At 49.1% G+C, this 18,203-nt stretch overlaps 1 protein-coding gene across 2 annotated transcripts in view; it reads left to right on the plus strand.

The window, feature by feature from the left end:
* The window catches only part of LOC144501243 (galectin-4-like), a 34,694-nt gene extending 20,542 nt beyond the window's left edge, over positions 1-14,152 (plus strand). Inside the window, exons 7-12 of one of the 2 annotated variants that reach the window (XM_078224718.1) lie at positions 968-1,006; positions 3,327-3,365; positions 3,465-3,503; positions 8,589-8,677; positions 9,423-9,591; positions 12,312-14,152. In XM_078224718.1, the coding sequence (XP_078080844.1) occupies positions 968-1,006; positions 3,327-3,365; positions 3,465-3,503; positions 8,589-8,677; positions 9,423-9,591; positions 12,312-12,458 (522 nt within the window). In that variant the 3' untranslated portion in view covers positions 12,459-14,152. The remainder of the gene's footprint in view (positions 1-967; positions 1,007-3,326; positions 3,366-3,464; positions 3,504-8,588; positions 8,678-9,422; positions 9,592-12,311) is intronic. The other variant, XM_078224719.1, reaches the window with a different exon arrangement.
* Positions 14,153-18,203: the final 4,051 nt, after the last annotated feature.

Raw genomic sequence — 18,203 nt, forward strand, 5'->3', positions numbered from 1 at the left:
GAGTAGGCCATTCAGTCCTTCAGACCTACCTGGCCATTCAATAAGATCATGGCTGATCTTAATTCAATAAGATCATGTCCTTCACTACCAGAAGGACGTGGAGGCTTTGGAGAGAGTGCAGAGGAGGTTTACCAGGATGTTGCCTGGTATGGAAGGGCTTAGTTATGAGGAGAGATTGGGTAAACTGGGGCTGTTCTCACTGGAAAGACGGAGGATGTGGGGTGACCTAATAGAGGTGTATAAAATTATGAAAGGCATAGATAGGGTGAACGGTGGGAAGCTTTTCCCCAGGTCGGTGGTGATGTTCACGAGGGGTCATAGGTTCAAGGTGAGGGGGGGAGGTTTAACACGGATATCAGAAGGACGTATTTTACGCAGAGGGTGGTGGGGGCCTGGAATGCGCTGCCGGGCAAGGTGGTGGAGGCGGACACACTGGGAATGTTTAAGACTTATCTAGATAGCCACATGAATGGAGTGGGAATGGAGGGATACAAAAGAATGGTCTAGTTTGGACCAGGGAGCGGCACGGGCTTGGAGGGCCGAAGGGCCTGTTCTTGTGCTGTTCTGTTCTTTGTTCTAATCGATTCAATAATTCAGTCTTTTGTTTCAGGATCATTATTAATTAGATTAACATTTTATTCCAGATTTATTAATTGAATTGAAATCTCTCCCAGCTACTTTGGTGGTATTCGAACTCATGGCTCCAGAACATTTGTCTGAGGCTTGAGATTGCCAGTTCAGTTCCGTGCTACCATTCCCACTGTGCCGCAATGAGGAGAAGAAAATACTTGCTGAGAAAAGCATATGTTCTTAACAATTATCTCACCCCTCATTCCTGGTATCCTTTGTGCAGTGAATCTTTGACACTTTGTGCTGCTGTTTCTGTCCATTTTCTGAGACTGTTGTTTTGCTGACTGTAACTTCAGTTAAAAGTGACCCATATATTGTCCTCTCTCTTCCCTTCCAGGCTGGTTCCGTGTACGGCCCACCTCCCCTCGCCAATCCGGTAAGCTCCTGACCTTTTTGCTAAGCTGCAGACTCTGTCGCCTGGACACCATCTCCATCTCTCTCTCCCCCGGCAACAGTCCGAGATGAAGCCAGTTTGTTCGGAACCTCGGACCCCACCATGAGCTTCTGATCTCAGCCACTGAGCTCACCTATCTCCGTCCCCATTACTTCATCTTTGTCTAAGCTCCTCTATGAGGAGAGGTAGATAGGGTGGCACAGTGGTTAGCACTGCTGCCTCACAGCACCAGGGACCCGGGTTCGATTCCCGGTTTGCGTCACTGTCTGTGTGGAGTCCGCATGGTCTCCCCGTGTCTGCGTGGGTTTCCTCAGAGTGCTCCGGTTTCCTCCCACTGTCCAAAGTGTGTAAGTTAGGTGGATTGGCCGTGCTAAATTGCCCCTTAGTGTCAGGGGGGCTAGCAGAGCGGCACGGTGGCACAGCGGTTAGCACTGCTGCCTCACATCGCCAGGAACCCGGGTTCGATTCCCTGCTCGGGTCATTGTCTGTGAGGAGTTTGCACATTCATAGAATCATAGAAACCCTACAGTGCAGAAGGAGGCCATTCGGCCCATCGAGTCTGCACCGACCACAATCCCACCCAGGCCCTACCCCCACATATTTACCCACTAATCCCTCTAACCTACGCATCTCGGGCAATTTTAACCTGGCCAATCAACCTAACCCGCACATCTTTGGACTGTGGGAGGAAACCGGAGCACCCGGAGGAAACCCACGCAATGTTGTTTTGCTCTCCCCGTGTCTGCGTGGGTTTCCTCCGGGTGCTCCGGTTTCCTCCCACAGTCTGAAAGACGTGCTGTTTAGGTGCATTGGCCATGTTAAATCCTCCATGTACCCAAACAGGCGCCAGAGTGTGGCGACTAGGGGATTTTCACAGTAACTTCATTGCAGTGTTAATGTAAGCCTACTTGTGGCTAATAAATGAACTTTAACAGGGTAAGTACATGGGGTTACGGGGATAGGGCCTGGGTGGGATTGTTGTCGGTGCAGGCTCGATGGGCAGAATTGCTGCCTTCTGCTCTCTCGGGGTTCTACGATTCGATTCTATGATCGGCTCAACTGGATCTGTGTTCACTAGAGTTTAGAAGAACGAGCGGGGATCTGACTGAAATGTATAAAATTCTAACAGGACGCAACAGACTAGACACAGGGAGGGTGCTTTCCCTGATTGGCGAATCGAGAACCAGGATCAGTCTCCGGATACGGGGTGGACCGTTTAGACTGAGATTAGGAAAGATTTCTTCACTCCTCCAAAGGGTAGGGAACCTGTGGAATTCTCTCTTACAGGAGGCTGTGGAGGCCATGTCACTGAGTGTATTCAAGAAAGAGATGGATAATGTTTTAGATTTTAGTAGCATCGAGGGGGATGGGGAGAAAGCGGGACTATGGCGTTGAGATAGAGGATTGGCCATGATCATATTGAATGGCGGAGCAGGCTCGAAGGGCCGAATGGCCTTCTCCTAGTTTCTATGTTTCTCTTAGCCGCTGAAATGCTCAGTTATGTTTTTCGATACCTCTAAATGTGACAATTCCAGCACGCTCATGGCTGCTTTCCCACATTCTACCCCCTCTAAATCCGAGGTCAGCCAAAAGCCTACTGCCCATGTCTGAACTTGCACCAGTCCCGTTCTCCTATTATCCCTGTGCCCGCTGACCTGGCTCCCAGTCAACCAGTGTCTTGATGTTAAAATTCTCATCATTGTTTTCGAGCCCCTCCATGTTTCTGTAATGCCCTCCAGCCGGTGATCCTCCGATATCTGCGCTCCTTTAATTCCGGTCTCATTAAGTATTCCCAATTTTAATTGCCGCGCCATCTTCTCGAGGGCAGTTAGGGATGGCCCTACGATGCCCACATCCAAAAACATCGATGGCCGCAACTAGGCCCCAAGTTCTGGAATTCTCTCTGATCCCACCTCTCAGCTACTCGACCTCGTTTAAGACGCTCCTTAAAGACTACGTCTTTGACCAAGATTTCGGGTCACCTGGTCGACTATCTCTTTGTGATTTAGTGTCACAGGAGATGTTTTGTGACATTAGGTGCAGGTTAGGTTGATCGGCCATGCTAAATTGCCCCTTAGTGTCAGGGGGAATTAGCAGGGTAAATACGTAGGGTTACGGGGTTAGAGCCTGGGTGGGACTGGTGTCGGTGCAGACTTGATGGGCTGAATGGCCTCCTGCACTGTAGGGATTCAATGATTCTATATAAATACAGCTTGTTGTTACACTGGTCAATCGCCATCTTAATGGCGCCAACAATTGTTCTTCCCATTTGAAGCCTCACTAATGCTCTCTTTGGTTCCAGGCTGGTTCCATGTCTGCCCAACCTGCCTTCGCCAACCCGGTGAGTTTCGATCTCTGGTCAAACGACATTTCAACCGTTGGAATTTTGAATTGCTATGTCAATTTCTCGCTGTGACAACCTCTCTCTCTTTAACTCTAGGCTGCATCCATGTTTGCCCCACCTGCCTTTGTTAATTTGGTAAGTTTCGATCGGTTGCTAATGGTTACAGAGACGGACCCACTGAATCACCGCACGGCCTTTTCCAATCACGCCAGTCTCTCTGATTTGTCACACTGCTTGTCCATCATCCGGTATTGGATAAGCGGCAAATTCCTTCAATTAAATATCGAACCCCTGTCACCAATTCCATTTCCTGGCCACTGATTCCACCTCAACCCGACCTCCTGTTGACCCATGAGTGAGCTTCTGACCCCATGTTTTCTGCACCTCCATAAAGCCCCTGCTCAGTCCACCTGCTGATAACGCCCTCATCCACACCTTTGTTACCTCCAGCTACGACTATGCCAATGCTTTCCTTATAAGACCATAAGACATAGGAGCAGAATTAGGCCACTCGGCCCATCGAGTCTGCTCCGCCATTCAATCATGGCTGATATTTTTCTCGTCCCCCATTCTCCTGCCTTTTCCCCATAACCCCTGATCCCCTTATTAATCAAGAACCTATCTATCTCTGTCTTAAAGACCCCCAATGACCTGGCCTCCACAGCCTTTTCTCCTTGTCTGTCTCCTCTGTATTCTCCCCCACCCCCACCCTGTCTGGAAACCTGAGCTCAGTCAAAGCTCTGATATCCATTTCCTAATTTGTACCAAGACCCCATTCTGCTGGTGTTCTCTGACCGATCTTGGTCCAACAATGGTCGGAGTTCTCCTGTCTCGCCACCGCGGCAAGCGAGGACGGAGAACTTGGCGTTCAGCCGAATCTCCATTCACAGCAGCGGGACTGGAGAATCCCAGCTGCGGGCGAGGTTGGAGAATCCCGGCCAATGTCCCAAACTTGTTTTCAAATCTTACCGCGGCCTTCTCCCTCTCTTCCCTTTGTTAACCTGCTCCAACCCTACAGCTTTCCAAGATCTCTACAATCCTCCAGTTCTGGCTGCTTGCACATCGCAGGATTTAATCACTCTGCTACTGGCTGCCTTGGCCCTAAGCTCTGGAATCTCTCCTGAAAACCCTCCACCTCCCTCCTCTTCCCCTTAGCTGCTCCTTAAGCCGTTTAGTGTCTGATTCGGTGTCCAGTTGTTGTTGATACTCCTGTGAAGAGACTTGGGACATTGTGCTACAGTAAAGGCACTATATAAATGTAACAAAAACAGACAATGCTGGAGAAACTCAGCAGGTCTGACAGCATCTGTGGAGAGAGAATCGAGCCAACGTTTCGAGTCTGGATGACCCTTCATCAGAGCTCAAATAAATGTATATAAATCATATACATAATTTATATATTATATGGGGCAGCACAGTGGTTAGCACTGCTGCCTCACAGTGCCAGGGACCCGGGTTCGATTCCTGGCTTGGGTCACTGTGTGGAGTTTGCACGTTCTCCCCATGTCTGCATGAGTTTCCTCCGGGTGCTCCGGTTTCCTCCCACACTCCAAAGATGCGTGGGTTAGATGCATTGGCCATGATAAATTGCCTCATAGTGTTCCGGGATGCGTAGATTAGAGGGATTAGCGGGGTAAATATGTGGGTTGACGGGGATAGGGCCTGGGTGGGATTGTGATCGGTGCAGACTCGATGGGCCGAATGGCCTCCTTCTGCACTGTAGGGATTCTATGATATAAATGTTATATATATGTAGAAGTTATATAAATGTAAAGTTGTTGTTGTAACTCTTCTACTGCACTCGCCCTCTCCCATTCTCCCCCAGTGTGAGTGATTCACAGCGGGCAGCGATTCCTTAGGGTAAGCCTCACCCATCACCACCTCAGCACCCACTTGTGGGCAAGACCTAAAATTGATGCCAGGCTGTCTGAGCTGAGGTGAGAAACCAGGTGATGCCCAATCCTGCTGGTGCCACTTAGCCTGACCCTGACCACATGTCCAATCCCACAGGCACTGACTAAGAGGGGGGGAGAAACCTACTGACATTTAATTGTGTCTCTTCCACCCTGCGGCAGAGAGCTTGATTCTGTCTTAGAACATAGAACATAGGACATAGAAAGCCACAGCACAAACAGGCCCTTCGGCCCACAAGTTGCGCCGATCACATCCCCACCTCTAGGCCTATCTATAGCCCTCAATCCCATTAAATCCCATGTACTCATCCAGAAGTCTCTTAAAAGACCCCAACGAGTTTGCCTCCACCACCACCGACGTCAGCCGATTCCACTCACCCACCACCCTCTGAGTGAAAAACTTACCCCTGACATCTCCTCTGTACCTACCCCCCAGCACCTTAAACCTGTGTCCTCTCGTAGCAACCATTTCAGCCCTTGGAAATAGCCTCTGAGAGTCTACCCTATCCAGACCCCTCAACATCTTGTAAACAACGTCTTGTGGGATCTTGCTGTGTTGCAAGTTGACTCCTGCATTCATGTTTGTGATAACTTCAGGATTCATTTGCTGCTTGTGTGATAAACTGATAGTGTGAGAGTTGCGAAATCAGTGCTATAATTTTTTAAAATGGTTTATTTGTTCTTTCAGTTGAAAGTATTTAGAATGTTGCTGGGTTTAAGTGTGAGAGTCACATGGAAACTAATGAATGGACTGACTGAATAAAGTAGATGCCTTGGGCCAATTGGCTATCTCATTAGAAAGAATTGATCAAGACCTTTTGTGTGAAATCTTGGACTTTGTTAGAATCTATTTGAACTGTGTTTGCTTCCATTGCAGCTGTCACTGTTCCCTGAGCTTTATTACTGTAAGAAGTTTAACAACACCAGGTTAAAGTCCAACAGGTTTATTTGGTAGCAAAAGCCACACAAGCTTTCGGAGCTCCAAGCCCCTTCTTCAGGTGAGTGGGAATTCTGTTCACAAACAGGGCATATAAAGACACAGACTCAATTTACATGAATAATGGTTGGAATGCGAATACTTACAGCTAATCAAGTCTTTAAGAAACAAAACAACTTTGTTTTGTTTCTTAAAGACTTGATTAGCTGTAAGTATTCGCATTCCAACCATTATTCATGTAAATTGAGTCTGTGCCTTTATATGCCCTGTTTGTGAACAGAATTCCCACTCACCTGAAGAAGGGGCTTGGAGCTCCGAAAGCTTGTGTGGCTTTTGCTACCAAATAAACCTGTTGGACTTTAACCTGGTGTTGTTAAACTTCTTACTGTGTTTACCCCAGTCCAACACCGGCATCTCCACATCTTTATTACTGTGGCAGCTGGAAGCATTGGATCGAGCACCAGACTTGAGTGTTAAACTAATGGCTAAGTCATCGATAACTCGAGTTATCAGGATCTCAGATTCAACCCCCGCCCCCCCCCACACCGAGGTTACCGAGACTTATCTAATTGTGGTCGAGGTCTCCCTCCACCATCCCAGCACTTATCTCGGGAATAATAAATATTTGGTAATTATCTGGAATTAAGAATCTACCGATGGACCATGGAACCATTGTCGATTGTTGGAAAAACCCATCTGGTTCACTAATGAGTATAGGAATGGGACTTTGGGGAGTGGCCTAGTGGTATTATTGCTAGACTGTTAATCCAGAAACTCAGCTAATGTTCTGGGGACCCGGGTTCGAATCCCGCCACGGCAGATGGTGGAATTTGAATTCAATAAAAAAAAATCTGGAGTTAAGAATCTACTGATGACCATGAAACCATTGTCAATTGTTGGATAAACCCATCTGGTTCACTAATGTCCTTTAGGGAAGGAAATCTGCCGTCCTTACCCGGTCTGGCCTACATGTGACTCCAGAGCCACAGCAATGTGGTTGACTCTCAACCAGCCTCTCAAAGGCAACTAGGGATGGGCAATAAATGGTGGCCAACCCAGCGACACCCATGTCCCGTGAAAAATGAATTTTTAAAAAATTGGAAAATCATGTTGTATAAGACTTTGGGCCGCATTTGGGGTACTGTGTACAATTCTGATCACTGCATTACCGGAAGGATGTTGAAATTGCCACCAGAATTATGAGGAAAACTATCTGGATGCCTTTGTGGAGACATTAGGTAAAGAGGAGAGATAAAGGAATTGAAGAAATGCTGTTGGGTTGAGATGGTGCAGAGAATGGGAGCAGTCTCATGTGAAGCATAAATATTGATGTGTCCACATAACCAAGTTTCTCTGCCAGATTCCATACAGTGAATTGTTTGAACTTGCAAATCCCTTTTCCACTTTCTCCAGGAAAGGGAGCCAGCAGCCAGTGAGCTCTTTGGCTCTCTAAGTTTAAAGTATTTATTAGTGTCACAAGTAAGGCTTACATTAACACTGCAATGAAGTTACTGTGAAAATCTTCTAGTCGCCACACTCCGGCGCCTGTTCGGGTACACTGAGGGAGAATTTAGCACGGCCAATGTACCTAACAAGCACGTCTTTCAGACTGTGGGAGGAAACCGGAGCACCCGGAAGAAACCCACACAGACACGGGGAGAATGTGCAAACTCCACACAGACAGTGACCCAAGCCCAGGAATCGAACCCGGGTCCCTGGCGCTGTGAGGCAGCAGTGCTAACCACTTGCGCTGCCCACACAATTACATATTAATGCAGACTACAAAGGTTTAAAGTTTATTTATGAGCCACAAGTAGGCTTGCATTAACAGTACAATGAAGTTACTGTGAAATTCCCCTAGCCGACACACTCCGGCGCCTGTTCGGGTCAATGCACCTAACCAGCATGTCTTTTGGACTGTGGGAGGAAACCAGAGCATCCGCAGGAAATCCACGCAGACATGTGCAAACTCCACACAGACTGTGACCTAAGCCGGGAATCGACTTGGGTGATTCAAGTGCTAACCACTGTGCCACCGTGCCGTCCACATAACATATTAATGCAGACTATAAATTGATAGTCACACTCAAACTATTGATTTTGAAACTTGGGCCGGAATGTTACCGGCACGCCCATCCCAATTCCGGGGGCGGGCAAGGCTCGGAGAACGGCATTCTCCTTTGGCCTCTGGTGGGATCGTACGAACCTCGGGGTGGGGGGGGGGTGGGGGTGGGGTGGGGGGACACACACGTGCCGGTAAGATTCTGCCCTAAACCTCTGTAATGTTTCTTCAGATTTGACTCGCCCAGTTTGGAGACCGTATGAACAATCAGTATTCTTTTCAATTTTCCAAACTCTGTTTTCTTGCAGCAAGTCCCGTACAAGGCTCCCATTCCCGGAGGGCTCTTTGTCTCGCGAGCTATTGTCATTCAGGGGACTGTCAAACCAAATTGTGACAAGTAGGTGCTCTCTGCCTTTCTCAGTTTAATCGGGCAGGGAGGGGCCCCAATCAGTGGTCAGTGTGGGAATGTCGAGGCTGATTGCATGAGTTGGATATTTCCGTGTCGTGAATAGGGAGGGAACAGAGGGATCCGGACCGAGTCAGGGCGGGAGGTTTTTGTTTTAGTTGAGTTAGGGCATCATGATCGGCACAGGCTTGGAGGGCCGAAGGGCCTGTTCCTGCACTGTACTTTCCTTTGTAAGAAGTCTCACAACACCAGGTTAAAGTTCAGCAGGTTTATTTGGAATCATGGAGCTTTCGGAGCGCTGCTCCTTCATCAGGTGAGTGCTCCGAAAGCTCGTGATTCCCAATAAACCTGTTGGACTTTAACCTGGTGTTGTGGGACTTCTTACTGTGCCCACCCCAGTCCAACACCGGCATCTCCCCGTCACCGGTACTTTCCTTTGTTCTCTTTATTATCCCAGAGAGTATCTGAGGAACTGGTTTTACAGAGGGTGCTCTGGGAGTTGGTTCTCGGGCCCTGTGTTGCTCTGTGCAGGCTCCAACCCCAGACTGGATTGGAACCTGGATTGTTTGCGGAAGTGATCAATCTTCTTGTTGTGGTGCAGGGAGGTGATGGTGGTGTGAGCGGGAATTAGCTCCAATCCATCAATTAAAGATCAGTGATGTTGTCGGGTGGCCTCTGCTGCATTGTGCAATGGAAAATCCTGCGCTAATACTCCGTGTTTTCACCCTGTCTCCAGCTTTTCCATTAACCTGAAGCCGAGTGAGTCCCTGGACATCGCTTTACACATCAGTCCGCGATTCCACATTGAGAACGCCATTGTCCGAAACAGCCGCAAACAGAATTCCTGGGGCACCGAGGAAAGGGCTTTGAATGGAAACCCGTTTTCCCCCGGACAGCCGTTCGAGGTGAGTGTCGTTCCGGGGTGTCCCGGAATGCGTTTGCAGCGGATTTACCGGAGAGAGCAAGCGGCTCACAGCGCACACCCATCACTAGTTAACAGCTCACAGCGCACGCCCATCACTAGTTAACAGCTCTCAGCGCGCACCCATCACTAGTTAACAGCTCACAGCGCGCACCCATCACTAGTTAACAGCTCACAGCGCGCACCCATCACTAGTTAACAGCTCACAGCGCGCACCCATCACTAGTTAACAGCTCACAGCGCGCACCCATCACTAGTTAACAGCTCACAGCGCGCACCCATCACTAGTTAACAGCTCACAGCGCGCACCCATCACTAGTTAACAGCTCACAGCGCGCACCCATCACTAGTTAACAGCTCACAGCGCGCACCCATCACTAGTTAACAGCTCACATCACACTGACCCATCACTAGTTAACAGCTCACAGCGCACGCCCATCAGTAGTTAACAGCTCACAGCGCGCACCCATCACTAGTTAACAGCTCACAGCGCGCACCCATCACTAGTTAACAGCTCACAGCGCGCACCCATCACTAGTTAACAGCTCACAGCGCGCACCCATCACTAGTTAACAGCTCACAGCGCGCACCCATCACTAGTTAACAGCTCACAGCGCGCACCCATCACTAGTTAACAGCTCACAGCGCGCACCCATCACTAGTTAACAGCTCACAGCGCGCACCCATCACTAGTTAACAGCTCACATCACACTGACCCATCACTAGTTAACAGCTCACAGCGCACGCCCATCAGTAGTTAACAGCTCACAGCGCGCACCCATCAGTAGTTAACAGCTCACAGCGCGCACCCATCAGTAGTTAACAGCTCACAGCGCGCACCCATCAGTAGTTAACAGCTCACAGCGCGCACCCATCAGTAGTTAACAGCTCACAGCGCGCACCCATCAGTAGTTAACAGCTCACAGCGCGCACCCATCAGTAGTTAACAGCTCACAGCGCGCACCCATCAGTAGTTAACAGCTCACAGCGCGCACCCATCACTAGTTAACAGCTCACAGCGCGCACCCATCACTAGTTAACAGCTCACATCACACTGACCCATCACTAGTTAACAGCTCACGGCGCACACCCATCACTAGTTAACAGCTCACAGCGCACACCCATCACTAGTTAACAGCTCACATCACACTGACCCATCACTAGTTAACAGCTCACGGCGCACACCCATCACTAGTTAACAGCTCACGGCGCACACCCATCACTAGTTAACAGCTCACGGCGCACACCCATCACTAGTTAACAGCTCACGGCGCACACCCATCACTAGTTAACAGCTCACAGCGCGCACCCATCACTAGTTAACAGCTCACATCACACTGACCCATCACTAGTTAACAGCTCACGGCGCACACCCATCACTAGTTAACAGCTCACGGCGCACACCCATCACTAGTTAACAGCTCACGGCGCACACCCATCACTAGTTAACAGCTCACGGCGCACACCCATCACTAGTTAACAGCTCACATCGCACACCCATCGCTAGTTAACAGCTCACAGCGCTGACCCGTCACTGGTCAACAGCTCACATCGCACACCCATCGCTAGTTAACAGCTCACAGCGCGCACCCATCGCTAGTTAACAGCTCACAGCGCGCACCCATCGCTAGTTAACAGCTCACAGCGCGCACCCATCACTAGTTAACAGCTCACAGCGCGCACCCATCACTAGTTAACAGCTCACAGCGCGCACCCGTCACTAGTTAACAGCTCACAGCGCACACCCATCACTAGTTAACAGCTCACAGCGCTGACCCGTCACTAGTTAACAGCTCACAGCGCACACCCATCACTGGTCAACAGCGCAGATAATCACAACATGATTTTATCTCCTACATTCTGTGAATGAGCGAAAATCCATCATCCTCGACTCTAACACCTGACCAAGCGTGAGCTGCCAATTGGCTTTAGGAATTAGGAGAGTTCCTAATTCATACCACCCTCTGTCTGTTGGAGTATTTCCAATCTTCCTGAAAGGTTTAATTTTTAGGCTGTGTCTTTAGCCCCCCCCCCCCTCTCCCCCCCCCCACCAAAACCAGCGGAAATATTTTCCATCCACCTCAGTTCCGTTTAAATTCGGGAAAACTTGATGAATCGGCCCTGAAGTTTCGAAGTCCGCCTCGCAATGTAGGTGCCACCATCCACAAATATAAATGTGCTACCGCCACATTGTAAGTTTCTGATTAGAGCTTGCACGGTAGCACAGTGGTTAGCACTGCTACCTCACAGTGCCAGGGGCCTAGGTTCGATTCCGGCCTCGGGTCACTGTGTGGAGTTTGCACGTTCTCCCCATGTCTGCGTGGGTTTCCTCCAGATGCTCTGGTTTCCTTCACAGTCCAAAGATGTGCGGGTTAGGCGGATTGGCCGTGCTAAATTCCTCTTGGTGTCAGGGGGACTAGCTAGGGTAAATGCATGGGGTTACGGGGATAGGGCCTGGGTGGGATTGTGGTCGGTGCAGACTCAATGGGCCAAATGGCCTCCTTCTGCACTGTAGGGATTCTATGATTCTTTCTCTCCCTGTATGCCACTGCGGGGGAGAGGAGCAGGAGCCTGGATTGCATATTCTTTGTAGCGTGCTTGTTCTTGGCTCTGTCCCAGGGTGCTGGTTGGTCGTGAACGGGACTGAATCTTGCTGGTCGCTCGTCTGACCCTCCATTGGTGTCCTCCTTCTCCCCCCAACAGGTGACCATTCAGTGCGAGGCCTCCTGCTTTCGGGTGTTGGTAAACGGACGTCACGCCTTTGACTTTAATCATCGTTACCAGCCAGTGCAGCAGATCAATGAGCTGCTAATTGATGGGGACGTGACTCTCTCCAACGTCCGCACTTAAACCGCAGCGTCAGGAAACCCACCCGGCTGCCGAGTCGCACTGGTTTCTGCAGGTGTTGGATGGGTGCGGTGGGTCGGAGGGGATGACGGGGGGGTGGGGAGGGTTGGGGGTGCACGCGGGGGACTTTTAGGCTTGTGTTGAAGGGAGAATGCAACATTCAATCCCAGTGAGATTCGGAGTTCGCAAGGCTTCTCCGGCAGTCCAAGATTTGGGGCCATCCAAATGTGGTTAGCTCTGCTGCCTCACAGCACCAGGGACCTGGGTTCGATTCCTGGGCTTGGGTCACTGTCTGTGCGGAGTCTGCACGTCCTCCCCGTGTCTGCGTGGGTTTCCTCCAGGTTCTCCGGTTTCCTCCCACAAGTCCGAAAGACGTGCTGGTTAGGTGCATTGGCCATGCGAAATTCTCCCTCAGTGTACCCGAACAGGCGCCGGAGTGTGGCGACTGGGGCATTTTCACAGTCACTTCATTACAGTGTTAATGTAAGCCTACTTGTGACACTAATCAATAAATAAATAAAGTGGGAAATTTGATTTGGTTTGTTATTGTCACATAAATTAATATAGCGTGAAAAGTATTCTTTCCTGCGCGCTATACCGTTCAGAGAGAAAGGAAGTAGAGGGGGCAGAATGTACTGTTACAAGTTGGGAAAGGATTTCACTCTGAGTGTTTCATGTGCTGAAAGGTTCGATGTTTGAACTGTTTCTGAGCGCTTGCGCCTCTGTTAGTTTTCACTTTGCTTCTTGTGGGACATTACTATGTACCATTTTCTAAAATGCAGCTGCTGCGTCCTTGGTGTGAAATTTCTCTTTATAAGTGGGTGAAGTTGTGTGGAGGTGCCGGCGTTGGATTGGGGTGGGCAGAGTAAGAAGTCTCACAACACCAGGTTAAAGTCCGACAGGTTTATTTGGTATCACGAGCTTTCGGAGCGCTGCCCCTTCATCAGGCGAATGGTGAAATTTGATGAAGGAGCAGCGCTCCGAAAGCTCGTCATTCCAAACAAACCTGTCGGACTTTAACCTGGTGTTGTGAGACTTATAAGTGAGTGAAGGCAATGCTTCTTTTCCAACAATGAATTTGTTGCATATTTCGAGGCGGGACATTGATTAGCTTTATGCAAAGATCGTCATTGTGGGGACAAAACAATTAAATTCACTCCGTTCACTGAGTCTACTTTCACCATGTGGAGATGCCGGCGTTGGACTGGGGTAAACACAGTATGAGTTTTAACAACACCAGGTTAAAGTCCAACAGGTTTATTTGGTAGCAAATTTGAGAGCAGATATCCATTCCACCTGACGAAGGAGCAGCGCTCCGAAAGCTAATGGCATTTGCTACCAAATAAACCTGTTGGACTTTAACCAGCTGTTGTTAAAACTCTTACTGTGTCTACTTTCACCCACATCATTAGTGTTGTTATGTGATTGAATGGTGCAGATCGAAGTGTCCACTCTCTCTCCCTCCAGCCCTGGCTTTGGCTGCATTTCTGAGATTTTCACACTCTATGCAAGACACATCAACCCTTTCTTTCCCCTGACCGTGTAATATGTTACAAATTCTATCTGTGTTCCAGAGGGGCATTCTTTTTTAAATTGAAATGAATATTTCTTCCATTGCCAGTAATTCCAGACTGTGTATAATTGGTCTAATTTACCACCGCATTGTATCACGCCAATAAATCTTTCACAAAACGGCCGATGTGAGTTGTGTTTTTCTGCATTTTAACTGATTATCTTCTCACGGCTAACAGCGGCATCTGTGTGTCTGTCTACAAGAGAGCCCCCGGGGTGGGATTTTCCCAGTCTTGGGGCGTGTGCGGCTGGAAAATCCCACCCAAGGTCAACAGACCTTTGCATGGTCCGCCCCCGCCCGCCCGCTACGATTCCTGTGGCAGGTGGGACGGGAAAGGTCTGCCCCAGACTTCACCAACGTCATGGGTAGTAATGCAATGAACAACTTTCATTTTTTTTAGTTCAGCTGGTTTAATGCCTGGTGTTGTGATAAGAACCTCACTTCTTCAGAGACGGGAGAGAGCTTTTCAACCGGACGGACCCCTCTGCCTTTTTTTAATTCCCCGCGATCTCTGCCCTCTTAGCTTTCTCATCATTACACTCAATCCCCCCGCTTCCCAGAGACGTATCTCATATTCCATATGGGGTGGCCCAGTGGTGAGCACTGCTGCCTCACAGCGCCAGGGACCTGGGTTTGATTCCCAACTTGGGTCACTGTCTGTGTGGAGTTTGCACGTTCTCCCCATGTCTGCGTGGGTTTCCTCCGGGTGCTCCGGTTTCCTCCCACTGTCCAAAGATGTGTGGCTTAGGTGCATTGGCTGTGCTAAATTGCTCCTTTAGTGTCCAGTTAGAGGGATTAGCAAGGTAAATATATGGGGTTATGGGGATAGGACTTGGGTGGGACTGTTGCTGGTGCAGACCCAATGGGCCGAATGGCCTCTTTCTGCACTGTAGGATTTCTATGCTTCTATAATCAATGGCCATTGCCATAACTGTTATGACAGGGATACACATTCCTACCTACCCCTGATGACATTCCTATCTCGGCCATTCTCAACACCAAACATCCACCTTATCTATCTTCGGTCTATTCATAGAATCCCGACAGTACAGAAGGAGGCCGTTCGGCCCATCGAGCCTGCACCGACAACAATCCCACCTGAGGCCCTATCCCCATAACCCCACTATTTACCCAGCTAATCCTCCTAACCTACACATCTTGGGACATATAGGGGACAATTTAGCATAGCCAATCCACCTAGCCTGCACATCTTTGGACGATTAATGACCAACTGTCGAATTCTCCCTTTAATCCTAATATTTTGTTGATTCAGTGGGATGTGGGTGTCGCCGGCTGGGCTAGCATTTGCTGTCCATTCGAAATGCCCTTGAACGGAGTGGCTTACAAGGCCATTTGCGAGAGCATTTTAAGAGTGAAACACATTGCTGTGGGTCTGGAGTCACATGTAGGCCAGGTAAGGACATGGATTTCCTTCCCTAACGGACATCGGTAAACAGAACCAGCTGGGATTTTACTACAACCGGCAATGATTTCGTGATTTTTTTTTATTGGATTCAAATTTTGCCATCTGCTATGATATTGCCCTGGGTCTCTCGATTACCTGTCCACTGACAGTGCCACTGCACCACAATCTCTGTATCTCACTGATGACCCTCGCAGCTTAACACAGTTCCTTATGATCATTGCCTTGGTTCCCGTGTCTCTCTTATCCACGGATCTAGACTGACAGCTGCCTTGTCCCTTCCCAACTTCCTGTTTCTCTTCCCAGTTGCTGCCCTGACAGCTGATGCTTCTCTGAGGTAGAGACTAAGAACCACTTGCAAACGATAAGAATGGGCAAAGATCATTCTAGAAGATGACACACGGGGGTGAAATTTTCCCGTCCCGCCTGCCACGGGAACCTTGGCGGGCGGGACACCAGACTATGCAAAGGTATGTTGATCTCGGGCGGGATTCTCCGGTCTTGGGGCGAGCGTGACCGGAAAATCCTGCCCCTGGGGTGAAGTGTGGATTAAGGAAAAGTTAAAGATAAAGGCACTGGAATTTTCCGGCTGTCCACATCCTGCCGCAGCTGCAAGTGAGGATGCAGAATTTGGTGCTCAAACTGCAACAGGACGACAAAATCCCGCCGGTGTTAATGGCGGAAATTCTGCCCCTTATCACTTTTATAAAAATTCATTCATGGACTGTGGACATCGCTGGCTAAGCCAGCACTTACTGCCCCATCCCCAATTGCCTTTGAGAAGGTGTTAGAGAACTGCCATCTTGAACGGCTGCAGTCTCTGACGTGTAGGTACACTGTGCAGTCACGGGCATTCAGCCTTGGATCTTCAGGTAAGCGTTCTCCAAGGTGGCCTTCACGACACACGACAGCGCAGAGTCGCTGAGCAGAAACTGATAGCCAAGTTCCGCACACACGAGGACGGCCTAAACCGGGATGTTGGATTTATGTCACATTATCAGTAACCCCCACAGCTTTCCCCCTGATCTTGCAGAATCTCACTAGCTGTTCTGTCTGGAGACAATACACATCTCTTTAACCTGTGTTGAATGCTCCCTCCACCCACATTGTCTGTACCTTTAAGACCTGGCTGGCTGTAGAGATTCGCATTCTAATTAGTATTCTGTAACTTGATTTCTGTGTCTGTGCACTGTTGGAGAACAAATATCCACTCCATCTGACGAAGGAGCCGTGCTCCGAAAGCTTATGGTATTTGCTACCAAATAAACCTGTTGGACTTTAACCTGGTGTTGTGAGACTTCTTACTGTGTAGGTACACTCGCAGTGCTGTCTGGGAGGGAGTTCCAGGATTCTGATCCAGCGACACTCGTCTATAGATTCAGAAAGAAAGTTCCCAATGGTGGGGTGGGGGGAGTCCAGAAATAGGAGTCATAGTTTGAGTTTAAGGGGTAAACCTTTTAGAACTGAGGTGAGGAGAAATTTCTTCACCCAGAGGGAGGTTATTGTGTGGAATTCGCTACCACAGAATGTAGCTGAGGCCAAAACGTTATCTGATTTCTAGAAGAAATTAGATATCGCGCTTGGGGCTAAGGGGATGTGAGAGGAAAGGGGATCAGGATATTGAATTTGATGATCAGCCATGATCAGAATGAATGGCGGAGCAGGCTCGAAGGGCCGAATGGCCGACTCCTGCTTCTAGTTTCTATGTTTCTATCCAGGCCAGTAGAGAGTATTCTATCACACTCCAGACTTGTGCCTTGTGGAAGATGGACAGACTTTGGGGAGTCAGGAGGTGAGTTACTCACCACAGGATTCCTAGCCTCTGACCTGCTCTTATAGCTACAGTATTTAAATAGCTGGTCCAGTTCAGTTTCTGGTCAACCTGTCTCCCAGGACATTGATAGTGGGGGATTCAGCGATGGTAATGCCATTGATTGTCAAGGGGTGATGGTTAAATTCTCTCTTGTTGGAGGTGGTCATTGCCTGGCTCTTGTGTAACACGAAGGTTACTTCTGTAGTTACTGTTGCATTATAGGAAATGAAACAGCCAGGAAATATAACAGCTATTTTGTGCAGGGCAAGCTCCCACAAAGAGCAGTGAGATATTGACCAAATAACCTCTCTTGGTGATTTTGGCTGTGATCATAGTATCCCTACAAAGCAGGAGGAGGCCATTCACCCCATCAAGTCTGGACTGACTGCAATCCCACCCAGGCCCTATTCCTATAACACATATTTATCCTGCTAATCCCCCTGACAGTAGGAGTAATTTAGCATAGCCAATCAATCTAACCCGCACATCTTTGGACTGTGGGAGGAAACCGGACCACCCGGAGGAAACCCACGCAGACGTGGGGCAAATGTGCAAACTCCACACAGACAGTGACTCGAGGCTGGAATTGAACCCGGGTCCCTGGCGCTGTGAGGCAGCAGTGCTAACCACTGTGCCGCCCATAAAGATTTAAGTGTTCATCAGGAAACTGGGGAGAACTGGCCTAACCTCCTTTGGATAGTGAGATGGGATCTTTCACATCCACCCGATGTTTTAAAAGTCTCATCTGAAAGATGGCACCTCCAACAGTGTTGCACTCCCTCAGTACTGTACTGGGCTCATCAGTTTGAACTGGGTGTGCAAGTCTCTACGGTGGTGCCTGAACGCGCCACCTTCTGACTTAAGATTGCCACCCACTGAGATGTGACCGACTCAACCTGGTGACCTCCATTTCTTTGCTGACTTGTTTTTTAATCTATA

The sequence above is a fragment of the Mustelus asterias genome, chromosome 12 (assembly GCF_964213995.1).
Source record: "Mustelus asterias chromosome 12, sMusAst1.hap1.1, whole genome shotgun sequence".
In the NCBI taxonomy this organism is placed as follows: Eukaryota; Metazoa; Chordata; class Chondrichthyes; order Carcharhiniformes; family Triakidae; genus Mustelus; species Mustelus asterias.